The 25,993-nt window shown below is 45.8% G+C and overlaps 2 protein-coding genes across 3 annotated transcripts in view; one reads left to right on the top strand and one right to left on the bottom strand.

Annotated features, from left to right (window-relative positions):
- SLC66A2 (solute carrier family 66 member 2) overlaps positions 1–17,303 on the bottom strand; it is a 55,812-nt gene extending 38,509 nt beyond the window's left edge. For both annotated transcript variants that reach the window (XM_052697707.1, XM_052697708.1), the window contains exons 1-2: positions 17,025–17,303; positions 3,244–3,377 (exon numbers count right to left, since the gene is read on the bottom strand). In XM_052697707.1, coding sequence (XP_052553667.1) covers positions 3,244–3,377; positions 17,025–17,227 — 337 coding nt within the window. In that variant the 5' untranslated portion in view covers positions 17,228–17,303. The remainder of the gene's footprint in view (positions 1–3,243; positions 3,378–17,024) is intronic.
- A 5,332-nt stretch (positions 17,304–22,635) lies between these two features.
- On the top strand, positions 22,636–25,320 carry HSBP1L1 (heat shock factor binding protein 1 like 1). Its single transcript, XM_052697909.1, has 4 exons — positions 22,636–22,956; positions 23,117–23,176; positions 24,191–24,292; positions 25,200–25,320. The coding sequence occupies exons 1-4, from the start codon at positions 22,912–22,914 to the stop codon at positions 25,203–25,205; spliced, it is 213 nt and encodes a 70-aa protein (XP_052553869.1). The 5' UTR covers positions 22,636–22,911; the 3' UTR covers positions 25,206–25,320.
- Positions 25,321–25,993: the final 673 nt, after the last annotated feature.

The following is a 25,993-nucleotide window of genomic DNA, read 5'->3' as shown; positions in this document are numbered from 1 at the left end:
ATACACCTCCCAGCACCTCACTGAGCTTATATCCATCGTCCGGTCTCCAGAAATACTGAGCAAGCACAGATGAACATCAATAGGCACAATCTTCTCAGCACTGAGGAATTCATTTCCATACCTCTACTTCACACACACTTCCACATCAGACATCATTTTGTCAGATTGCCCTGCTGCTGCCATTAAATCACACAGCAAAACAGCATAATGGAATATTGGCAAGCCTGTACAACACGCACTGCCATACCACCAACATCCAATTCTGACACTGTGGGCCAAGGTGATAAAATAGGAGGCATTACTTTCAGAGCAGTCTTCTTCGCTGAGAGAACAATAGCTGACAGAAGTTTTCCTAATGAGCTCTTCATAAAGTAGTTAAAAGAAATAATCAAGCAGTTCTAGAAAAGAGTCCACAGGAGATTGTACTTTTCATGCTGTGTCAGTCTGTAAATAACAGCTTTATGTCTATGTTCTGAAATATGACTGAAATGTATTTTAAAACAGTGATACCACAAATCAGGCTAGAAAACACAGAACAAGCTTGTCAGGATGAAAGGAGCCTGCTCCCTAACACTTCACAAAGAGTGTGCTTAAAATGTCTTGAACTAGCCGTTATGAAATGAGAAAAATGGAAAAATATGGAAAAGTCCCACATAAATCAAGATTAATGATAAACACATGCTAGCATGACTAGGGAAGAAATACAGCATTTACTAGTAATGCAAGAAAGGGGAAAAAAACTTCACTTCCTAAATATCCTGGATTATCTAATAGAAACATCAAGGTAGAGGACAGAAACAAAGACGATTTAAATTGCAGCTCAGTCACATGAAGAATGATACTGTCACAGAGATACTGTGCATCCTCCACTCAGTATTCTGTAATGTTCATGACAAACACCAACTTCAAGCTTCCCACTGACCTGGCAAACTATGAGGAAAGAAAGTAAGAACACAGATTTATCAGCTTGTCTGAACCACCATAAAACTCACAAGATAAGATTAGGAGTAGGATTACAATCATAGATCTCACTCCTACCTACACTGGGTTTGAAATGCAAACCCAACTTTCTGCCCTCCTTGAAAGAAATTTCGTATTGTTGAAACTAGTCAAATGTTTGCTTTGAGACACCACATCATAGCTGGCAGAGTCAAAGTCCTCCGTGAGCCTCTTTTGCATCGCCTGATGATTCTTCAGATAATTCTTCCATCAAAATCAATTACACTTAAGAAAACAACTTCAGCTGGTCTCAAAGGACACAAGCATTCTAAAGACTAACAACTAAGGTCCACAAGCAGGCAAAAAGTATTCTCTTTAGCTAACTAAATGTAACAAACTGAGTTTCAGGAAGGATCAAATGACACAAGAAGAGTCTCTTAGCAGGTAAGGGAAAGACTAATTACCCTTTGGAAGTCCCTAAGTCTTCGAGGGAGAGTTATTTGAAGAGAGCTATACGCAAAACTGAATAGCCTCCCTTTATGTCCAAAGGTTACTGATGGCAGCTGCAAGTGTGTGTATAAAAAGGCAAACAGAGAAACCCTGCAGCAAGTTCAAGAAATGCTAGCTTTGAGAGGCAGAAAGCGTATGTCTCTCTCCTAAATGCTCTCTGGATTTTAAATTCTAATTGCTGCTAAATCTGGGCTGAAAAAAGTGAAGTAATTCATCCTGCTTGACTAATGCTAGCAGACATGGCAGCTGGTGTTCAAGAACTGCATTACAGGCTCTGTTCCACATGAATTCGCTTACCTTAACAATTTCACACTATATTCCATAGTAAGCAGGAATAGAAATAGTTTCCTCAGCTACTAGATAAATTGCTCTACTGCACAGCCAGTATCTACTGAAGTCTAATAAAGGCTGTGGATATCTGGAGCTCAATCAGACCCTCAGTTTTGGGGAGCAAGGAAAGAGAATAGATGGCAAGAATAAATTATATACTCATAATCGCAAAACAATTAACAAAAAACTGATAATTCTGATCTTGTTTGTAATAAATTGTGATACAAAATTCCATAAGTCAAACTCAAAATACTGTTCTACTGCGTATCTTTCTTCTGTAAGAAACAAAAACTACTAATGTTTCCTATCTGGGAGGGAAAAAAAGTAAAGGCCTTCTGCTGAGCAAGAATATTTGACTATATAGAGAATACAATGAGATACAGAAAAGTGACAATTCCTATAAATTCCACACTAAAAAAAAAAGCAAGGAAATGGTGCACAACAGGACAATCTTCTATCTATGATATGACAGCAATTCCTGTTTTGACCACAGAACGGCTCGGGTTAGAAGGGATCTCAAGGACTGTGAAGTTCCAACCCCCTCGCCATAGGCAGCACTACCAACCTCCAGATCTACAAGTGACCAGCCTGCCCAGGGCCCCATCCAACCAGATCTTGAACACCTCCAGGGACAGAGCATCCACAACTTCTCTGGGCAAAACTTCCCCTGACATCTAATGTAAACCTTCCTTCCTTGAACTTAAAATCATTCCCCCTTGTCCTATCACTGCCTAATAGTAAAAAGTCAATTCTCCTTTTTATAATCCCTTTTTAAATACTGAAAGGGTACAATGAGGTCTCCTTGCAGCCTTCTCTTCTCCAGGCTGAACAATCCCAGTTCCCTCAGTATGTCCTCATAGAGGAGGTGCTCCAGCCTTCTGATCGTGTTTATGGCTCTCCTCTGGACCCTCTCCAACAGCTCCACATCTTTCCTGTAATGGGAGCCCCAGATCTGGACACAGTACTCCAGGTGGGGCCTCACAAGGGCAGAGCTGAAAGGGAAATCACACCGCAGTCCCTGCTGGCCACCCCCCCTTCTGATGAGCAAAACCAAGTGTTGGTAATTACCAAATAGGATCTCAGGTAACAGCATACAATCAGGATCTAACCTATGAACTTGACAGAAAGTATAGTTGAAAAAGTAGTTTATTATACAGAACAGGATCCCAAAAAATAAAAAAGATATCCAAGGCTAGCAAAACAATATGAAATTCAGCTCTATATCCTAGGGCATTACATGAAATGTTAATCAGAACTTCAGTTTCCAGACTAAACCAAGACCTATTTAAAATAAAACTGCAGCTTTAAGTATTCATCTGGAAGAGAGGGATTTCAAAAAAGTAGTAAAACACTAATTTATCAAGAAAGGAGGCTGGGTTGCAGTTCAGGCAGAGCTTTCATTCAAAACACAGTGCAATTTGCTTTCCAAAAGACTCACTCTGTGACAGCTTGCCCATCACTAACCTGAAAAAGAGCGGCGCTTTATGTTCAGGTCGTTGGACACACGTACTTCAGTGCACAGTTTCAGCATCAGTAACATAGTAATGATCATGATAATGCTTTGCCACAAAAGAGGGGATTCAAAACGCCTTCCAAACCTACAAAACAAAAGACAAAATATATAAACCATCTCAAAGATAACAATTGTTTCATTCAATTACTTTCATTCTTTCATCCTAAGCACCTGAAAGAAGGAAAGCCTAAGCTACCTCTTCCGTAACAGCTATGAAAGACTGACGAAGTCACTAGTTAAATCTAGATGCACATGTAGTGCAGTTACAATCCCCCTGTTGGAGCAAGATGATTATTAGATAAAACAACCCTATGGACTGGCCCTAGAAACTCTGAAGCCAAGATCTTAAACGTTTCTGAAGGCAGCGGCAAATGCATTATTTTGAAACAAGCAGGCTCAGTGAGGAGTTGAATCAATACCAGAGAATTATGCCATGCTTTACACTGGTTACTGCTCTCTCCACATACAGTCTGTAGATCTTACAAAGACACCCATGCAAACCTTACCTTTTTTTTTGTTCTTTTTATTATTATTTTTTTTTTTTTTTTAATTAAAGTGAGGTCATGAAAATGATTTTGTAGGATTACTATAAGATCTTCCGAAAGAAAGAGACAAAGATAAGTTTCATATCTTGTCTGCTTCTAGATACGGCAGGGAAGACCAGGTCAACAGAACATATCAAACAGGTCATCAGTTTGTTTCCAGTATGCACCAAGGCTCGAAGCAGGAAGAAGTCTCGAAAGAAACTAGAAGCAAACGTGCATGCTTGCCCTCCCCTCTTCCCCCCAAGCAAAAAATTTCTCTCTAGTCTCAGATGATGTACAGTGGGGACTACTGAGCACTCCCACAAATACTGCAGAAAAAGAAACTTGGATTGTGGCCAGCCTCTGCTGAAGGGCTTTCTCTTATGATTGCAACAGGTTCTACCACATGAAAATGGGATATTCAAGTGAAAAAGGGTGACCTTTCAAACTCCTCTTTCTACATTACTTGATGGATTTTTAGCCATCTCTACCAGGACTCACTAGAACGGGTTAGTAACAGGTGGAAGCTTTTCCTGAAGAGTCCTTGAAGGATGTCAGATTTACAATGGGAAACCTGCAGACACACCAGTGGACAGCTTCTCTTTGCTCATTTATTACTGTTCTTTGCCTTGAAGACAAAGATGTTGAGGATAACATGTGGCAAAAATACACAGCTGCACTCCCCAGCATCTTCAGGCTGTGCCACACAGCTCACCAGCCTTCTTGATTCCCTCACAGCACCATTGCTAAAGCCTTTCTCTACGCACACCATGCTGTAAGAGACCTCAACTGCACTGCCACCTGAAGCCATGTTCAAGGCTTACCTCTAGACAGTTGCTGTTTTACAGAACTCTAGCAAAATCTAACTTCTTATGCTACTTCAATGACAAAGCTGCTAGTAAAAACTAAGTTTGTCATCATATTCTCTTACACAATTTCCACTACCACCATTTCACCAGGGATATTCTTCCTCATTAAGGATCACCTAATAAGGGACAAGAGAGATCAGAAAGCCTCACCCATCTTCCATAGAAATCCACGTGCAGAGCACAAGCAGCCCACACCAACAAAAACTACCAACATTATTTCTTATCACATGGCACCCAGCTAAGGGAAACGGCGATGCCTCGTGCCTCCACACTGCTCACTGTAAGCACTGCCATTAGCTTTGGGAAGAGTAACAGGCACCTATCACAGAACTCTGGAATGGCCCAGGTTGGAAGGGACCTTAAAGAACATCTAGTTCCAACCCCGCTGATGTTGGCAAGGTTTCCACCTAGATCAGGCTGCCTAGGGCTCCATGCAGCCTGCTGTTGAAAACCTTAAGGGCTGGGGCATTTGCAACTCCTCTGGACAACCAGTACTCTACCACTCTCAGAGTAAAACACTTCCTCCAAACATCAAACTGCATTTACCCTCTTTTAGCTTAAAACCATCTCCCTTTTTCCTACCACCATCTCCCCGCATAAAAAGCTGGTCTCCTTCTGATTATAAGCTCTCCTTTAAGAACGGAAAGACTGCACTAGGTTTTTTTTGTTGGTTTGGTTTTTTAAATCTTCTTCAGGCTGAATAAGCCCAGCTCTCTTGATCTGTCATCACACGAGAGGTGCTTCAGGCAACAGCTCCATGTTTTTCTTGTGTTGGGATCCCTGGACCTAGATACAGTACTGCGGGTGAGGCTTGACAAGGGCAGAGTAAAAACGAACAAACACTTTCGTCACCCTCTTGGCAACCCTTCTTTTAATGCAGCCCACATACAGTTCTGGGCTGCAACTTTTTGTCCATCAGGACCCTCAAATCCTTCTCCACAGGGCAATGAGTTCTTCACCCAGTCTGTACTTGTATCTGGGATTGTCTTGACCCAAGTGCAACAACTTCCACTTGGCCTTGTTAAACCTCATTAGGCCCTCTTTTCAAGGATGCTCAGCTCCCTTTGGATGGCATCCCTTTCATTATACTGACTGCACACTCAGCTTAGTATCATCTCTAAGCATGCTGAGCATGCACACTCAATCCCACTATTCAGGTCACTGATAAAAATGCTGATGAGCCCCAGTCTCTAGATGGATCCCTGGGAAATGCCACTCACGAGCAGCCTCTATGTTAAGCCTTTGACCACAGCTCTCTGGCTGCAAAAATCCGGCTAGTTCTTTATCCACCCAGTAATCCAGCCTTCAAATCCATCTCTTTTAAGTTTAGAGATAAGGATGTGGTGTGGGACTACGTCAGAGGCCTTGGAGAAACCCAGGCAGATGACCTTTGTTTGTTCACTGCTGCCAACACGCTATCATAGAAGGCTACCAGATTGGTCAGGCATGATCTGCTCTTAGTGAAGCCATGCTGACCATCTGAGATTGTCAGCTCATCTTGCCTGTGCCTCAACATAACCTCCACAAAGATCTATTCCATGAATGACCTTCTCAGGCACAGATGTGAGGTTCATCACTTGTAGTTCTCTAAGTCTTCCTTTCTACCCTTCTTAAAAATAGGAGATGTTTCTCTTTTACCCCCTTCCTTCCTACCTCCTCCTCCCCCCACCAGGGACTTCACTGGACAGCCATGCCTTTGCAAATATGATCAAGTATCCTGGCTATCACATCAACCAGCTCCTTCAGGAGCCCAGGATGCATGCAATATTCCCCACATACTTGAACCTGCTCAGTCTAATTGGGTGGTCTCAAACTTGTTCTTCACTTACAGCAGGAGGGATTTTTACTTCCACAGCCTCAGCCAAGATGTTCAGGGACTTGAGAGGTGTGGGAAGACTGAGGCAAAGAACTTGTTCAGTACCTCAAACTTCCCTGTGTCCATCATTGACGTTTTTCCCCCCCTCACACACCAGAGGAGTTGTGCTCTCCTCGGCCCTTCTCTGATCAACATACCTGTGGAATCCCTTCCTGCTATCTTTCACATCCCCCATGATGTTCTACCTGCACCTTAGCTTTCCAGAGCCAACTCTGTATGTCTGGATCACATTCGTGACTTCAACAAGGCTTCTGACACTGTCTCCCATATAATCCTCACAGGTAAACTAAGGAAGCGTGGAATAGACGAGTGGTCAGTGAGGCAAACCGAGAAGAGCTCAGAGAATCGCAATCAGCTGTGCAGTCTATTTGGAGGGCTGTTGCTAGCAGTGCTCCCCATAGATTGCTACTGTATCTGGTCTTGTTGAACCTTCCCATTAGCGACTTGCACCAAAGGATGAAGCATACCCTCAGCAAGTTTCCTGATGACACAGAATAGGAGTGGCTGACACACCAGACAGCTGTGCTGCCATTCAGCAAGACCTGGACAGAGAAGAACCTGACCAGGTTCACCAACACCTGCATCAGTACATATTAGGGCACGACCTGCTCAAAAGGAGTACTGCAAAGGAGGACCCAAGTCTCCTGGTGGATATTGAGCCAGTACAGCGCCTATGACCAAGAGGGCCAACAGTATCCTAGGGTGCATTAAATAGAAGAGAATGGCCAGCACATCAAGAGATGTGATCCTTCTCCTCTACTCTGCCCCAGTAAGGCCACAACCAGAGTACTGTGCCCAGTTCTTGGCTCCCCAGTCCAAGAAGGATGGGAACTTCTGGAGAACGTCCAGCGGAGGGCTACAGAGATGAGCAGGGGCCTGGAGCACTTTCTTTATAAGGAAAATCTGAGAGACCCAAGACTGCTCAGCCTGGAGAACAGACTGAGAAGGGATCTTGGCAACACTTGGAAATATCTGAAGTTCAGGCATCACAAGGATGGGGACACAATTTTTTCAGCAGTGCCCAGCAAGAGGACAAAGAGAAACGGGCACAAAGTGGAACGCAGGAAGTTCCACAGAAATATGAGGTAGAACTTCCTCACTGTGAGGGTGACAGAGCACTGGAACAAACTTCCCAGACAGGTTCTAGAGCCTCCTTCTCTGGAGGTATTCAAACCCATCTGGACGCTTTTCTGTGCAACCTACTCTAGGGATCTTGCTTTAGCAGTAATGTTGGACTAGATGACCACCACAGGTGCCTTCCAGTCCGTAAGATTCCGTGATCATGGAAACATGGCAGAAAGCTCTTGCAAAAAAAAAAAAAAAAGAATGTAGCTACCCAGACCAAGTGCCTGCCCAAAAGTGCAGCTATTTGGGTCTCTGGCTGCAGGAAGTGCCAAAGCCTGCTGCTGCCCTTGCAGGATGATAGAGATGCCATCTATGCGAGGTGTGAGAAGGTTGATTATCCACACAGCACAGTGGCAGAGTTTCAGGAGCCTCAGGTATTTAAGTGGGGGATAGGCTGGCAGAGAATCTCCCTGTCATATCTAAGAGAAAGGCACCATGGTGATACATCCCAAATAGGGTTGGATCCCCTGCCTTGTCACCACTGGGCAAAGGGAGGGGATCTAAGAGATGAGAAGGATTGGAAGCAGATCCCCACTCGGTTGGCAGGTAACCCCTCCCCCACCTACCCTGTCTTCCCAGATGGCCTTATGCAATTGCTTTGAGGCTCTAGAACTCCAGGAACAAGTAAATGAGGATTACAGGAAGGTCCATCCAGGATGTTTTCAAGGAAACTGACTCCACACCTCAAGACTGCCTCCACCAAGAGGGAAAGAGAAGTAATTGCCTCAGGTCACTCCTTTCCAAGGGGAGTGAAGGGCTCCAATTATCAGACATCCTACCCATAGGGAAGAATGCTCCTCTCTGTGGCCAAGGTCAGGAACATTACTACAAGACTCCCTAGTCAGGTTTAACCCTCTGATTATTGACCATGACTGACAGTTCAAGCTGGCAGAGAAGCCTGAGGGCTATCAAAAAGGACCAGGGGATCACAGTGGTTAGTTGATGGGGGTACAGATGGTGTTTTCCTCTATCCCTTAGGTGGCAGGGAGGGATACCAAGAGGACCAGGAAAACCTATCTGATAACTATATGGCTGAGAGGCTGGTGTCATGGCAAGAATTTTGGCTTTTTCAACTATGGGGCAGTTTACTCAGCATCGGTCCTGATGAAGCCCACCTAGGTCAAAGGAGAGGAAAGAATTCTGGCCCAGGAGGTGCCTGAGCTCATTCACTGAGTTGTGAAGCCACACTCCATCATATCTGAAAAATCACAGCTGCCAGGCAAAGTTCCCTGTACCTGGAAAAAGGGAAACATCAATTCCATATTCAGGAAGGGGAGAAAGGAAGACCTGGGGAACTACAGGGCAGTGAGCCTCATCTCTGTGTCTGGGAAGATGTTGGAGTGGTTCCTCCTGGAAAAGATGTTAAGGTAAATAAGAGGTGATCAGGGGCAGCCAGCACAGCTTCACCAAGGGCAGATTGTGCCTCACCAATCTGGTGGCCTTCTATGATGGAGTGACAGCATCAGCTATCTAGACTTGCACAAGACCTCTGACACAGTTCCCCACCACATCCTTATCTCCAAATCCAAAATCCCCTCCAAAAGAGGGAGACAGATTTGGTGGATAAGGAATGTGGTGGAAGGCCATTCCTGGACAGGCAGAAGTCCAGGAAGAACAACCACTTCAACAGCCTTTTACTGTCATCCACTAAGCAGGTCACCTTGTCATAGAATGAGATCAGGTTTGTCAAACAGGATCTACCATTTGTAAACCCATGCTGACTGGGCTTGATCCCCTGGTTAACCTTTAACTGGTTCATTCTGGCTCCCAAGATTATCCATTCCATGACTTTCCCTGGCACCGAGGTGAGACTGACAGGTCTGTAGCTTCCAGGATCATCTTTCTGGCCTTTTTGAAGACGGGTGTCACATTTGCCAGCCTCCAGTCCCCAGGACATCCCTGGTTAGCCAGGACTGCCGAAGGGGGATGGAGAGTGGCTTGGCAACCACGTCTGCCAACTCCCTCCACACTCTAGGGTGCAATTCATCCGGCCCCATCCAGCTTTCAGAGCAGGTCCAAAATGATCTCATCACGGATTATGCAGGGCCTACTCTGTTCCCCATCCCTATCTACCAGCACAGGGGGCCGTGCACGCAGGCAGTAACTAGTCTTCTATTAAAGACTGAGGCAAAGAAGGCATTAAGCACGTCTGCTTTACCCTGATCCTTGGTCACCAAGTTGCCCCTGGCATCCAAAAAGGGACAGAGATTCTCCCTAGCCCTGCTGTTGCTGTTTATTGTTGTCCCTTACCTTAGTGGACAAGATCAGTCCTACCTGGGCTTTGGCTTTCCTAATTTTCTCCCTGCACAGCTTCATTACACACTTGCAGTTGCCATAAGTCACTTGCCCACTCTTCCAGAGACCATAAACTTGCCTTCTGTTCCTGAGTTCCAACCAAAGGTCTCTGTTCAGCCAGTTCGGCCTCCCTGCCCATCGGCTCGTCTCCCATGACTTGGGGATGGTCAGTTCCTGCACCTTTAAAACGACTTCCTTAAAGTATTCCCAGCCTTCCTAGGCTCCCATGCCCTCCAAAACTTACCTCCCAAGGGACCCATTCATCCATGGTCCTACAGAGGCTGAAGTCTGCCCAGCTCTGCTGACTCCCTTCCATGATTCAACAAGGATTGAGAGATCTGACATCTCACGATCACTACGCTCCAGACAGCCTCCAAGCTTTACACCCCCCACAAGACTTCTCTGTTAACAAACAGCAAGTCCAGGGTCTTGCTTCCCCTTGTTGGCTCCTTCACCAGCTGTGTCAGGAATTTATCTCCCACACTCCAGGAACCTCCGGAACTGTTCTCTTTCTGCTGTATTATAAATGCAGCAGATGTCTGGGAAGTTGAAGTCTCCCATGAGAACAAGGGGGGGAGACCTCGAGACTTCACCTATCTGTCTATAAAGTGCCTTGTCCACCTCTTCATCCCGGTCGGGCGGCCTGTAGCAGACTCAATGAGCCAGAAGTGCTCCTGCAGCTCAGATGACCAGTAGTATCCTGCATTGTGTTAAAAGAAGGGTGACCAGCAGTGTGAGGGAAGTGATTATTCCCCTCTGCTTTGCCTTTGTAAGGCCCCACCTGGAGTACTGTGTGCGAGCCTGGGGCCCCCAGAACAGGAGGGATGTGGAGCTGCTGGAATAGGTCTAGAAGAGAACCATAATCAAAGGTCTGGAGCACCTTATTTATCATGAGAGGTTGAGGGAAATGGGCTTGTTTAGCTTGGAGAAGAGTAGGCTCCAGGGAGATCTCACCCCAGCCTTGCAGTACTTGGAGGGAGTTTACAAGCAGGAGAGAGACTGACTTTTACAGGGTTTGATACTGACAGAACAAAAGGAAACGGTTTTAAACTATAAGAGGGTAGACTTAGATTAGATGTTTGGAAGAAATACTTTACTCAGAAGGTGGTGAGGTGCTGGAACAGGTTGTCCAGAGTGGTTGTGGATGCCTCATCTCTGGAGGCATTCCAGGCCAAGTTGCATGGGACCCTGGTCACTTCAGGGGGCGGAACTAGATATCTTTAAGGTCCCTTCTGATCCAAGTCATTCTACGAAACACTACTTCAAGCTGCTTGCTCTACTCAAAATGATATAAGGACCTGCCCAAGCAAGACTCCTCAAGCTGCCTTGATCTAGGAGCACTAAAAGCTGCTGCAAAGTTAGGTGACAAAGGAAGCAACTGTGACATCCACAGTATTCAAAAGATTTAGACTTTCAGTATCAGACTATGAGGAGAGAGAACTTCCCACAGTAAAATCAAATACTGCAAAAAAACTACAGAAGTCTTTTTTTCTCCTGTACTAGTTAAACATGCAAAATAAAGAGGGGGAAGGATCTTACATTTTATCAGTATTCCAGCAGTCTAAAATACACTTAACGCAAGGTCAGGCGATGAAGACAAAAGAAACACTGAAGTGGAGCCTAACTAGTCACTGGGAAAACACCTAACTCCATCAGTACACCTTAATCCTGCTGCTCCAGTTCTGAGCATGTGCAAAACAGTAAGTGTCAATTGTGCAAAAGCAGCCCAAGCTAGAACAAACGTGTTGTGTCCTTCCCTAAGATGTGTCTTGCCCAATGTAGTTCTGCCTCACCTCACAAAGACAATTCCACTTACTGTGACAGCAGAAATCACCAAGCAATAGAAGTTATTACAGGCTTTCACCTCTCTGAATCAGCTTTCTCAGATCTTTGGGAAGTTAAAAAACTCCAAGCAAGATGGAAAGTACACAGAACACTGCATACCAACACAAGGGCCACAGGAAACAATCCACAGTTGACTTTAAAAAACAGCCAATGCAATAGCAGAATTTAATCAGCAACGAGCTCAAGAAATGAACTAGTTTACATTCAGATTTCTTGATACGAATTTCTGCTTGACATGTAAACTTCCATGACTTTATGCAAACAAGCTTCTCACTTGGTCATACAAAATCCTATTTTACCTTTACATTTTGTACAAAAGAGTGGTGAATTTTATATCTTGCAGTCTGGCACTTACAAAAAACAGGAAATTGCTCTCAACATCTGAGCAAGACTCTTCTCGTAGGCACTGGTACACAGCGAAGCATGGGTAATGCAATCTCTCAAAGCTGCAGTCACTCTTAAAACTGGGTTTACAGAATCATCTCTCCCTTCCCATATGGAAAATCCAACTATTCCTTTTAGTCATAAAGGTCCTAGGATGCCTCCTTTCTACCCCAGGTCTTACAGATACAAGTGGACTAACATTTAAAGACAAAGCAACTCATGACATCAGGCCTTGACCCACAAGTAGCACTGCAGGTGTTACAGCAAAATAAGCATGGCTGGGTAAGTTTTGCCATGCATCTCCCAGTCCAACACCTTCCTATAAATCACCTCCATCACATACTTGTCACAGTAAACCTCTGTTAGCAACAGGGGGCTTGTTTCACAGACTCCACTACAGAGAGTTCCCAATTTTGACACACCTGAATTAGCTATCAGAACCAGCTTTCCCCTCCAGATGAACTGGTGGAACAACCGGTAGCAAGCAACTTCTGCCATGAAATTACAAAATCCATAGTTTTCATCTTTTCCTGACCGTTAGAACTTACTTCCAAAGTTTGCCTTAAGGTAATAATTCTGTGAGAACAGCTCCAAAACTGGAAGGCTTTGCGTTACTTTCTGTTGTTTAGATTTCCCTGATGTTACTGCATGAAGTTTAGGCCACTGACCCCCAGAACCACATCTCAAAACCTTTTGGAAGAATATAATTTAACTGAAAAAAATATACCAATCATATTGTATTTACTATATGAAGCATGTTATGGAATGCACAACTGAATAATGTCCAAAACCCTGTGGAAATAGTGGGAAGTACAATTACTTTTGGCTGAACTTACTCAAGATACAACTAAGAATGCCTTCTGCTGACTTCCAAGAAACCTGTAGTTCCCCTTCTTCCAGCTATTTATTTTGATTTTAATACTCAAAGAAGGCATAACATCTCATTATAAGCTGTTTTAGAAAAAGAAGAGGGGAATGGGAGTGCAGAGACAGAACTCAAAGCTCTTCTGCACCCACCACCCTCAACTGATCATGCAGCACCTCCTCACACCTGCCCTTGGTCGCAGCAATTCAAAGCGAGCAGCCAGCAGACTGCAGGCCAGATGAACCAAGGCAGCAGGTTTGTCTTTGTCACCACAAATTCGGTGCTGCAGTGCTCTTCAAACCCAGCAGCACAGAACAGCTTCACCAGATTGCTAACCACCTCCCACTTCCACACCAGTAAGGCCCTAGCCACCCCTCGGGTATTTTAACAACTGATCGTGAGCAAGAAGGCAGAGCTAACTCTAGCAAATACAGTAAGACATCTGCTAAACAGAAATGGTAATTGTTTGTATCAAAAATGCAGAAAAAAATTATAGACTTTTTGGAGCTTGTCACGCACTTTCCTACATACAAGCACTACAAAGGTGTGCTGTGCACAGCAAAGGGTCTCACATTAGCAAATGGAGACCCCACTGTGTTGTGCTGTAGGCACAAAGTATCTATTTTTCATATTTATTTTTTTTTTAATCCTCTTTAAAGGGGCCAAAAACTTAATATACAGTCAACACATTAGACCTAAAGTTAGTAAGCTTAAACATCCGTTCTTTCTTCTAAATGAAAGCTGTGTGTACATCTTGCAGCTCAGTCCCCTCCCACTGCTGTTCCACAAAGTGATAGCATTAAACTCATGGTTGGAAGAGAATCAGGCCAAACATGTGAAAGCAAAAGCAAAAATCTCTTCCAAAAGAAAGCTTTGAGCTACTGTGAAACACAGAAGCACAAAAAGTGGTTTAGTAGACAGCATGTCACTGTCATCACCAGCAAATACAAGTTCCTTGAACACACCCCAAAACTAAAGGCTTAGATGTGAAAGAGAAGCAGCAGTGCATCGGCGTTTTCTATCTTCAAACACGGCTTACAATTGTGAATAATGCAATCAGAGAAGGAAAAATGCTCAGAGGAGATAACTGGCCACAAGGCTGTTATCCTGGCTCTTGGCAGTCCCTTGTTCACTGGGTACCATCACAGCACTACTACTGCACTGCAGTAGCTGCAACTGTTTGTCTAAACATCTCTTCTCAGAGAGGAAAAGTAATTTCACCCACCACACAGCAGATGATTAAAGAAGAAAGTTAAGTACAGTTTTAAGTACATGTGGAATCTGCTTGTTCACAAATAGGAAAAGAGGGAATTGCCCCACACGTGAGGTGAACAGAGCAGAGTAGAGCCATAGGGTGCGACTGGATGCCTGGACACCTGTTGTGCCTCAGAGATACAGAAAGATCAGCACTAATGGAGAGTGAAAACACACAGGAAACACCGTCTAAAAGGCAGGAGCTGTCTGCCTCTTTGCACTGCTTGTGTCTGAAACACGCAACGCCTGACTGACCCTCCAATGCAACTAGAAAAAATACCAAATTGAGGAAAAATCTGGAAGGAACATCAGAAATGATCACTGACTGACAGAAACGTTCCTGAAGTTCAATAAATACATAAACTGCCATTAAAGGAAATAACCACGGCCTGCAAAGCAACACTATTAGAAATGGAAAGTTTTCAAGGCCTACACCTTAAGCACTTCAGGGTGGAGAGAAAGTTGTGATGGCACAAACCATATCCATAACAACCAAGAGCAACAAAGAGAAGCTAAAAATCAACTGAAAAAAACAGACAAATATCAATAAAGATTTCAAAAGTGAGATCTAGATGGAGGTCTGGACTGGTTTGATAAAGGAAAAGACTTGCCACAGCAAGTTACTGGTCAGACAGGGGAAAGTTTACAACGCAAAACAAAACAAGTTGTAGGAACAGCTCTGTTCCAGCACAACAGGTGTTTAGGTTTACATTTATGGAATAATTCAAAAGTTCCTGTTTCCCTCCAATGACTTTTAGGTACATTGCTTACATGAAATTATCCAGAGTGCTACACATCCAATAAGGTACATGCCATCAGCTGCAGATGACATCAGACAACACAAAAACTGCACTGCCAAGCAGCTTTGTCAGCACATTTCAAACACGCCCACATAAATTAGAGGCTTTTGTTCTGCTACCTTATTCTATTCATCGTACTGTCAATTGCTGTGGACCAATAGGGATACCTAGTCTTTACAGAGAAGCTAAATATTCTCTTAGTCAATGTCGAATCATCCTTACGCAAATCTTTTTCTTCCAACAAAACAATCAGAAGGGCACAGAGTGGTTTCTGCAAGCTCATGCCTGTCGTGGAAGTGGCTGCACCACAAGCCAGCAGCACCCCTTACATTGCCACACAGTCAAGACTCCTGCTCCTGTCTGTGCATGTGCTGCACGGAGCCACTCAGCATCAACAACAAGCTCTGATATGACCAGAGCTCACACAGACCTACTATGTGTCAAGGATATTATTAGGTGGCTTAGATACACACAGATTGATTTTTTTTTTAATTAGTCAATATAACCACATTCTTCTTCTTTTGAAATGTGTAAGGTTGATATAAAACATAACTTTTTCCATCATCTATAGTACTTATTCTTTTGCCTATCTCTTAGTTACACGTACCTACAACCAAGTGAAAATAAGTTTTTTCAGTTCTCTCAAGTACACTCAAGTCTCATTTAACAGATGCACTCTCCTGGGTTACCTAGAAACTGCCAGCAACTCCACTCAGGTGCAAATTTGATCCAGAAACTCATTGCCCCCACTCCTGCCAGCTCCTCTACCTTCTTTTTGCCCTGTGCTGCTTTCTCCAACTCCTGTCAGATTCTCTCACAGATGCTTTCTTTCTCAAGATAACAGCTCTAATGTTAACAACTAGCTCCAACACTGCAATGTTTCCTCAGTTCAACTGCTAGTTGTAGTCTCAGGAGAGGGTCCCCAGTGTTTCCTGCTCCAGCACAGTGCTTACATGCTGCATTTTGCTAAAGATTACTCCAGGAAGACACATACACTTCAGAAGTCTGAGAAGCTTTAAAAAGAGATAAAGCCAGCGGCAGGAAGCAGCCTGTTGCCTGTCAGTTCATTACATTCTACAGAGCAGCACATTACAACCAAAGCGTTCTTAGAATAACTGTTCTCTTTGCAGCCACTTCCAAGACTTTTCCATCTTTGGGTTCTGAAACACATTCCCTCTGTCGTATCATTCCCCTACTAGAGGTAATGATACATACCCACATATATAGGTATATATAATGATATATAATCTACGTATCATTCCTCAATACTAGGAGTAATGAGGAATATCGCAAGTAAGTGAAGTTTACCCACAGAAGTCATGCTGTAACAAAGTTTTCTTTGTTCAGCAGCACAGACCCTAAACATGGAAACAAACCTGCCCTTAGATGTTGGGGAGTACGCTGAACACAACTGTGAAAATACCCCCCACCATTTACCTGCTTATCAAAAATACGGATCTGCAGCTGCAGCTGTGCATGGAGCTCTGGAAGCGAAGCTCTTTGAAGCCAGCTGGCATCTCGGAAAAATGCTCAAACATCTGGCAAGCATTCCAGCAGTTTTAACACCACCTGGATGCTGAAGTATGCGTGCAGAACCGGGGCCTTCGCCCAAAGAACGCAGCTTCGAGGGCAAGGGAAACACAAACCACAGCAAGGAAAAGCAGCCCTGGCTTCAAACAAGCCTATTTACCAGCGTGTGAGAGAGCCCCGTTGGGGACATCAGAGCTCCGCCCGGCAGCTCCGCGAAGGGCAGCAGTTCCTTCAGCCCGAGCAGCCACACACCGGACGGGGCGCGCCGAGCTCTTCGGGAGCGGGGAAGAAGCGCGTCAAGGCCGTTCCTTCCCCAGCCTCCTAACTAAGAGCCCGGAGGCCGGCAGCAGGGAGGAGCCGCTCACCAGAACAGTATCCGCAGGATGTTGGCGACCAGCAGCACCAAGCACACGTAGGTGGAGAAGCCCTCGGCGTTCTGCGTCCGCCTGATGTCGCGGTACTGGGGCACATAAGGCACCACGCCGCCGAACACCATGGCCGCCGCCGCGCCCCACGACGCCAGCTGCCGCATCGGGCCCAGCAGCCACTCCAGGCCGGCCGCCTCCATGCCGGGCGGCGGCGGGAACGGGGGAGCGCCGCGCCTCCTCCGCCGAGCTTCTGACGGCCGCCGCGCCCCGCCTCAGCCGGCCGGGACCTGCGGGCAGGCGGGACGGTCAGCGGCCGCGAGGGGAGGGGAGGGCATGGGGCGGGAACAGAGCGCCCAGAGGGAAGAGAAGGGGCGGGGAGGCGGGAAAGCCGAGGGAACGAAAGCGGACGAGAGAGCGGGAAAAGAGCCGCGGCTCCCCGCGGGCCTTCGTGGCCCCCCAGCGGGCCGTCGGCAGGGATCAACACCCGCCCCCGCCCCTCCTCCCCTCGCACGCGCGCGCCCCGACCTGCCGCCCACGCGCCGGCCGCCGCCATCCCGCCATTCCGCTCCGCCGCGGAGCTACGGGAACGCGGGGCCGCCCGCCGTGACTCCGCGCTCAACGGCCGCGTTCCACCGATGAACAGCGAGGCCGCCCCGCCCCGGCGGCGGAGGGAGCTAACCGGATCTCGCTCTCACCGCCGCTTTTTTCTTTCAGAGGAACGCCGAAGGTTGCGCAGCGGTGACTTCAGCGATTGCTGCTGCTCCGCAGCGTAAAAATACCTGCAGCCTGCGCGGCGGGACGCAGGAACCAACCGGCCGCGTTCAGCCGCGTTCGACAGCGAAGCCGCTTGTTCCCAGTTGGGGCTGGTTTTTGGTGGTGGGTTCTTGGTTGCGATGGGATTTTTTGGGGGGTTGCTTCACAGCTGCAGCAACGGATGCTGCACGTCTTCTAACTCGTCTGTCGTTCTGTCCATTCATTTTAAAATCTGAGTGCTGAAATGGTTTTGTCTTCTGCGTTAGGCAAATATTGCTGTGTCATCCGAAATTCGGGAATAAACTCAGTAACTCCAAGGTGTTTGTGAGTGGCATTCTGTATCTGTGACCTGAGGTGTGCGGGGGATGTCCCCAGGCGATTACAGAAAATGTATGTAGCAGTTAAAACCCTGAAAAACTAAGGCCTCTAACGAGGAAGAGAACAGTGGATAGCAAGGAAGAGCAGAGTGCTATTTTAAATATAATCACTGCTAAGCAAAAATTTGTCTTACATTTCTTCTTTGGTTTTCTGAACTTTGGAACTTTCCCAACTTTCCCATAGCTATTTTTTTAGCTCTGCAAACACTTTCATAGAATCACAGGATAGCCGGAGTTAGGAAGGACCAGTAAGAATCACTGAGTCCAGCTCCTGCCTCCACAACAGACCACCCAAAAATCGGACCATTTGTCTGAGAGCATTGCTTAGATACTTCTTGGACTCCAGCAGGCTCGGTGATACGGCCACTGTCCAGGGGAGCCTGTTCCAGTGCCTAACCACTCTCAGTGAAGAATGTTTTCTTGATATCACAGAAACATAGAATCACAGAATGGTTTGGGGTGAAGAGGACCTTCAAGATCATCTTGTTTCAACCCTTCTGGTATAGGCAGGGACACCTCCCACAAGACCAGGTTGTTCCAAGTCCCATCCAGCCTCTAAATCCAGGCTCTAAATCTACCCTCTTCCAGTTTAAAGCCATTTCCCCTTGTCCAGTCATTACATGCCTTTATAAAAAGTCCCTCCCCAGCTTTCCTGTTGTTCTCCTGCAGATTCTGGAAGGCTGCTGTAACCCCGAGAGCCTTCTCCAGGCTGAAGAGCTCCAACTCTCTCAGCCTGTCCTGGTAGGGGAGGTGCTCAAGCCCTCTGATTATCTTCATGGCCCTCCTCTGGACCTGCTCCAACAGCTGGATGTCCTTCCCAAATCCATCCTGAACTTCCTCTGTCACAGTTTCATGCCATTCCCTTGGGTTCTATCGCTGGTCACTAGAGATCAGCACCTGCCCCTCTGCTCCCTTCATGAGGAAGATGTCAGCCACAACGTGGCCTCTTCTTATTCTTCTCTTCTCTGGGCTGAACAAAACAAAGGAGTTTAACTTCTGCTCACAAAGTTTTCTACTCCATACTATTCAGCATCTTTTAGCCCTCCTTCATGTCCTTTTTGTACCGTGACACCCAAACCTTCACATCAGGCCACACGAGTGCAGTGCAGCGTAAACTAGGACAGTCACTTCCCTTAACCAGCTAGCAGTGCTGTGCTTGATGCACCTCAGGAACTGGTTAGCCTTCTTGGATACTGTTCAATTTGCTTCCAACCAAGACCCCCAAATCCTTTTCTGCAGGGCTGTTCTGCAGCATTGCATCCCTCAGTCTGTATGAATAGCCAGGGCTGCTTCTTACAGGTGCAGAATCTGGCACACGCTCTTGTAAAACTTCATGTGGTTGGTGATTGCCTAGCTCTCTGATTTGTCTAGATATCTCTGCAAGGTCTCTCTAACCTCAATGGAATCAACAGTTCCCCCAGTTTAGTATCATCCACAGACTTGCTGAAAGCATCTTCCAGTCTTACATACAAGTTATGAAAACTTTAAAGAGGACTGGCCCTAAAATCAAGCTCTGGGGAAGCCCACTAGTGACTGGCTGCCAGCCTGATGTAACCCCATTCACTACAACCCTTTGGGCCCGACCCGTCAGCCAGCCGCTCATCCATCACATTATGTTTTTCTCTAGCTGTGTGCTGGGCATTTTGTCCAGAAATACACTGTAGGAAACAGCATTAAAAGCTCTACTGAAATGCAAAATAACATCAGCTGGCTTTCCTTCATCAACCAGATGGGTGATCTTGTCATAAAAGCAAATTAAGTCAGTTAAACAGGTTGACATTCCTGTCATGAACCTATGCTGGCTGTGACCAACAACTTCGCTGTCCTTCAGGTGTTTGTCAGTAACTCTAACATAATTTTCTCCCTTATTTTACCAGGCACTGAGGTGTGACAGACAGGCCTTAGTTATCAGGGTCTTCTTTCTCATCCTAAGATCACTAAAAGATCATCAAGAGGTCCCTCAAAGCTCTCAGAGTATGTTGGGATGAATCCCATCGGGCTCCATGGACTTAATATAAACCCAAGTGGAACAGCAAATCCTGCACAAGGTCATGGTTGACTGGGAGTTCATCATTACTACAGTCACAGTCCTCCATCTCGAGGTCAGAGCCCGTCATCAGTGTTGAAGACAGAGGCACAGAAGGCATTAAATGTCTCTGCTTTGTGTATGTCCTTGTCTGTAAGATGACCGTTCTCATCATGTAAAGAACCAACGTTCTCTCTGGTCTTCCTTTTGTTGTTAATGTATTTAAAGATTAACTTTTTATTGGCTGCCACAGTATTGGCCAGCTTCAACTCTAACTGACCTTTGGCCGCAGTATTTTCTCCCCTCTAAAGACAAACAGCATCCCTGTAGTCCTTTCATGCCACCTGACCTTGCTTCCAGCAGCCATACACTTTTTCCACCTAAGCTCTAGAAGTTGTCTGGCCAAGCCAGCTTCTGCCCTGCCTGTACTGGGGCCAGGCCTATTTCATATCTTTACTGATGATCTGGATGAGAGTTCCTTAAAGAATAACTCATCAGTGTCATCATCCTGACATACTGGCATTTCCACTCCATAAAACCAGCTTTGTACTATTAGCCTAGCACAGCTTTGTATTTGAACTACGAGAGCCATTTCAATTAGTTATACACGACACGTAATAGAAGAACCAAACTAGAACAGGGCATGGGGTGGAAGGATGGTGAATATTTCCTTTATTTTTCAATCTGCTTTGTAATTTAATTGCCCTTTTTCCTTTGCTATACTGGCTTGACACCATATTTTTTTCGTTCTGACACTACCAACCTCACAAATAAGGAGAACTAATTGGACTCTTACCTAGCCACTGCTTAGCTGCTGTTCTACAGAGATGTGGCACAGTTCTCACTAGCTGGTTAGTTGGGTACTGGTTGCTCCTCCACATTTTCAGCTGTTTCTTCATGCCTGCAATCTCTTCACCACAAATAGGACACTGTGGCCTTATTCAAGATATTTGGATCCAAGGAGCCAGAACCATTTCAACTGCCTTAAGCAGAAAATATGACTGTGAGGGGGAAACTTCTGTAAGTATTCGGGCAGGAAGGAAAACTAGCAAGACTGTTATCAGGAGTAAAAAAATAATGCAGAACTAATACAGCTCTACTACCTACTCCTAAGGGAAAGAAGGTAAGCAACTAATAAACAGGTAAGAAGCAGCAATTATTTATTATCTCTGCCTCAAAATGAAAAAGCTACATGGATGCAACTGGTGTCTATATACAAAAGCAGAGCATATCAACACAGAATCATAGAATGGTTTGGGTTGGAAAGGACCTTTAAGATCATCCAGTTTCAAATTCCTGCTGTTGGCAGGGACACGTCCCACAAAATCAAATTGCCCAAAGCCCTATCTCCCAAGCCTGGCATTGAATGCTTGCTTCCAGGGAAGGGGCATACATTGCTAGATTACTCAGACTGATTTTTCTTCCTTTTCTTGTTTCAGGAAGAAAACAAGTAGGAAAATCTGCAAGAGGGGGAATATGAGGATGCATAGAAGAGATGCCATGATTACAAGAAGCAGGCAGCAATGGGAAGGTCTGCTCTGATGCCAGCATCTCTCCACATGGGTTTTCACCCCTTCCTAAATCAGGTAGGAGAAAATAAAGAGGAAAAACAATTATGTTTATGAAGAAAGATACAAAGTGGTAGACGGACAAGAGATAACCTTTCCAGCACTTGAGGTTATTAGCTCAGGAGATAAACTTATGGATGAAAGCAATACTACATGCTTGTTGTATCTGCAAAGCAATAGACTAAGGGAAGCTATTGCCTCACAGTAATTCTTCTAACTGCACAGGCACTGTTATGCGGTGTTACTACAGAGATCTTTGCAGCAAGATGTACCAGGAGCTTTTGATGCTGCAAAGCTGAAAGCTGCGGATGGCCTACATGTTGGCAGGATGCAATTCCTGCTGATGCTTTTGGTCCTCTGCTTAGAAATGCAGGCACAGTGCATTCACACAAGAGCAGGTATTTGTACCGCTCTATTATGAAGCTAATTACAAGAGAAAAAAGAAACTTAAAAACAAACAAAACAGCTTCGGCCTTGTTGTCGGCAGACATTTTTGTTCGTTTATCACTTAAGTCCGTGTAATTCTAAGACCCCTGAAGATCAAACCTTAATTACCAAAGCAAAGGTAGGTTATTAAATGATGCTTTAATCAGCAGTTGCTTAGAGAGCACACAAACACCTGTGAGACTGTAAGTTCCACCGTACTTTTCAAGATCTGGGCCAAGAACCACGTGCAGAACCACCAGCCGTACCTCCAGTGCTCCACCAGTGACTGCACACGGAACGCAGCTCTCCCGGCCTTGCCCCGCAGCGCTCAGCCGGCCGTCCTCCCAGCGCCACTCAGCGCAGCTCTGAGCGCGGACACAGCCGAGCGCAGCCCTACAGCCGCCAGGGAAGGACGGCCGTCCCGCTCTCAGTCGCCGCAGTGACGCCAGCAATTCGGCAGGCAAACAGCAGCCCAGCCGCCTCCATGTTTCCCACGCGACCGGCGCGCCCGTGCCAACTCCTCCCGCGCCGCCGTCCGTCGGCACGGCAGCCTCGCGACGGGCAGCGCACGGTCGCGAATTGGCAGCGCTCCGGCGGGGAGCCGCCCGATATCGCGGCGACCGCCGTCCTCGGGCCGAGCCGCTCCCGCGGCAGCGCCGGCTCGACTCGGCGTCCCGCCAGGCCGGGCGGCTTCCGTCCTTCGCCGCTTCGCGACCCACCTGAACGCAGCGCCGATGGCGGCCGGGGAGGCGCCGGGCGCGGAGCGCCTCTCGCAGCTGGTGAGCTCGGCCTTCGCCCTGCCGCAGGCGGGGCTCGGGGGCTCCGCGGCTCGCCGCTCTTGGAGCTTTCCCCTCAGCCGGGTGGGAGGTGAAGGGTGGCGGGCGCTGTCGGGAGGGTGAGCAGCGGTCTCCCTATCGTCGCATTCTGTTGTTTCCGTAGGCGGAAAATCTGCTGTATCGGCTGCAGGAGAATTTTCAAGCTCTGGCGGAAAGGATAACGCTGAGAAATATCCTTAAAAAAAAAGAAAAAAGTAGATCCAGGTTATCGCTCCTGTGATGGAACCTCTGTAACTGCAGGAGCTGCGGTTCCTCCACACGTTTGGTTTTGCTTTCCCTGCTGTGCGCTGCCAACAGATGCAAAGCGGTTTTTTGCTTACTTAAATCAAGGTGTTTCTTCTTTTTTCTGCTTTTTTTTCTTTTATTCCCTGATCTTCAAATGGAGATGTAATGACTGACGTTCTTAAACACCTATGATGTAAAGTCAGCTGCAGTGGCTCCCAACACTGCTCATCTTTTCCCTTTACTTATAAAGAAAGCCTAAAAAAGGTTTTACCAACAGCACTGTGCATCCCACTGGTTTCTGTACAGCAGTTCTAGGTTTCAAGTAAAGTAAGCAACGCATTTTGTGGAACTGTTCTGAAGGCACATTTAAAAGTGCCTGTCTGTGGGTCAGAAACAACTCTTTGCGGGCCGTGAGCATGGGAAGGGGAGCCTGCAAATGACAGTGAGCTCTAAGCGTCTGTCCTTGCTAGGCGTGGTGAACAGGAGCTCTCTCTGCTTTCTGAATCTGCAGAATTGGCACGTTCTGTGTTTTTTCTGACACGTGCACATCCCCGCTTTCAGGACTTTGCTTCCTCGGAGATAATTAATGCTAAAATTGATGTTTATCAGCAGTTATATTCTGATTGCTTTCTGATTATACATGTTGACCGAGTGCTATCACTAAAATAGTTCATTGAGCAGAGACAGTATTTTACACACAAAATAGTCCAGTGCACTCGTGGGCAGATAGGAAGCTGTTTGTAAATTAGAACTTGAATGCTTCGGTGTTGCAAGAGAAATTAGGATTGCCTTGTTGTCATACAGTCTTGTGCTACAACTGCGAGATTCATACTCTGTTAGTGTTGAACTTAAGTAAAAGGCTGAAGCATCTGAAAGAAAGCTTTGTATTTTTCTCACAGGAGACAAAAACGTACAATGATAACAATTCTTACTTGTAAAAGTTGTCTTTAACTTTTTACTGGAAGAAATGGGTGAGCGCATCAGTGACCTTGAGAAGCACGTTGCTGACCTAATGGCAGAGGCTGGAATAGAGAACACTGATGATGGATTGAGAGTAAAAAAACCTTCAGTTCTCTTGTTTTTTGTTTTTAATGTTGCTGCTTAGTTCAGAATAGTTTCTATTTTTTATCATACCTTGCTTTGCTTTGGTTTTAATATATACTGAGGATTTATTTTAAATATCTAAACTTACCCTGGATCTATTTTTGCCAAGAGCCAAAAAATGCTACCACTTCTTCAGAAGAGCCAGAACTACAGCCTGCTGCTTCTGTTCCAGCTGTCTCACGAATCTAAGGGCTTGTGCAAACTAAATATGTAAACAGGCTGCATATCTGTAAGAAAGTATGTGTGGCTTGAAGTGCTCCTGTCTGCTGCTCGTCTCCCTCGACTGTACTAACAGGATAGGCTGAGGATTCTCTCTGCTCTCAGTTTATGTACATTACTTTTAAAAAACTGCTACAGCCTCCTCTTGTGGCTCAGAACACACCTCATAAACACCTTTGCCCAGACCAGAGCAGTGATTCATCCTTGTGGCACTGAGATGCAGGGTTGAAGTGGCAAGTATTGTTAGGAGATACTAGCAGTGATCATGGGATGCGTGGGTACCCTGCGTGATTGCACATCACTGTGTGTTGAAACGATCCCACAGATGCTGTCGATATTTATTACACATCACGAGGTAGGCGTTTGTGTTTCCTTCTTGCTCTTCTTGCAAGCTTTCCTTGTTTAAAGGACAGAGACTGCTTACTCAGCAAAAGACAGGAATGTTTCTAATTATGCTGAAGTAATTCAGGCGTCTGTTCATTCTGCTCTTTTCCTGAGGATAAGCTGTGTAATTATTTTTTACAAAAATAGAAGGCAATCTGTTGAAAGTGTATTAAAGTGTATAGAGATCTTCCTATTTTACGCTGAATCACGTCCATGCATAGTTTAACCACTACTTTTTCACTGTTTCTTTACAGCACTGAAATAAGCATGTGAGCGAGAAAGATAAGGGGAGAGCAGCTCTGCACTGACTCTGGAGCGTCATCGCTTACAGTCAGCGCCTCTACTCACAAAAACCATCAGTGAAAACAAATACACTTGCATCACGTCGTGATAGAATCTCCGTTTTTCTTTTCCTTTGAATTATTGTCCCAGGAAAGGAGTAGAAAGCTAGGTTTATTCATGTAAATGGGACACTATTTCCTATAATTGGGAATAAACCATTAGTCTCAGGGGAGGAAAAAAAATACGGATAAAAAGCTGTCCGATACAGTAGTGAGCTTACCCAGCCACAAACTTTTTCAATGTAACAAGTGTATTTCATATTACTGACATTAAAATTTCCATCACACTTCTTTGTTGCCTTTTTATGTGTTCTCAGAATACCTGTGGAGATACTTCTGCAGCTGTGTGCCGTTTTGATGCTGTTTACATTTCCTGCATTGGAACGTTCATCCACCCCTGCCGAAAATACACCATAGCTAATTTACTTGATGTTACTATGAAAACGCCTTTGCAAAGCTTTTATGAATAGGTCCACTGAGCATGAACAACTTTAAGCTAAAATAGTGATAGTACTTCCACAGAATACAGTTATTTCTATGGTAGTAGAATCCCAGAGTATCTTGTGTTTACATATCCACCCTTCTAAATATTGCAGCCCCCTCCCGTGCGCAGGTACGCTTCCCCCCATGTCAGGTTGCGCACAGCCCCATCCACCCCCAGCCTTTAGCACTTCCAGGTTGGGGTATCCACAGCTTCTCTGGGCAGC

The sequence above is a fragment of the Tympanuchus pallidicinctus genome, unplaced genomic scaffold (genome assembly GCF_026119805.1).
Source record: "Tympanuchus pallidicinctus isolate F22 unplaced genomic scaffold, pur_lepc_1.0 scaffold31, whole genome shotgun sequence".
NCBI classification, from domain to species: Eukaryota; Metazoa; Chordata; class Aves; order Galliformes; family Phasianidae; genus Tympanuchus; species Tympanuchus pallidicinctus.
The sequence above is the reverse complement of the archived record's forward strand: the minus strand, read 5'-3'. Positions and strand labels throughout refer to the sequence as shown.

Excerpts from the sequence above, each read along its gene's own strand:
- HSBP1L1 (XM_052697909.1), top strand. The coding sequence starts at position 22,912 with ATGGCGGCCGGGGAGGCGCCGGGCGCGGAGCGCCTCTCGCAGCTG. Across the intron at positions 22,957-23,116 it reads CGGAGCGCCTCTCGCAGCTG|GCGGAAAATCTGCTGTATCG; the intron begins GTGAGCTCGGCC and ends TTGTTTCCGTAG. Across the intron at positions 23,177-24,190 it reads CTCTGGCGGAAAGGATAACG|TTTTTACTGGAAGAAATGGG; the intron begins CTGAGAAATATC and ends GTTGTCTTTAAC.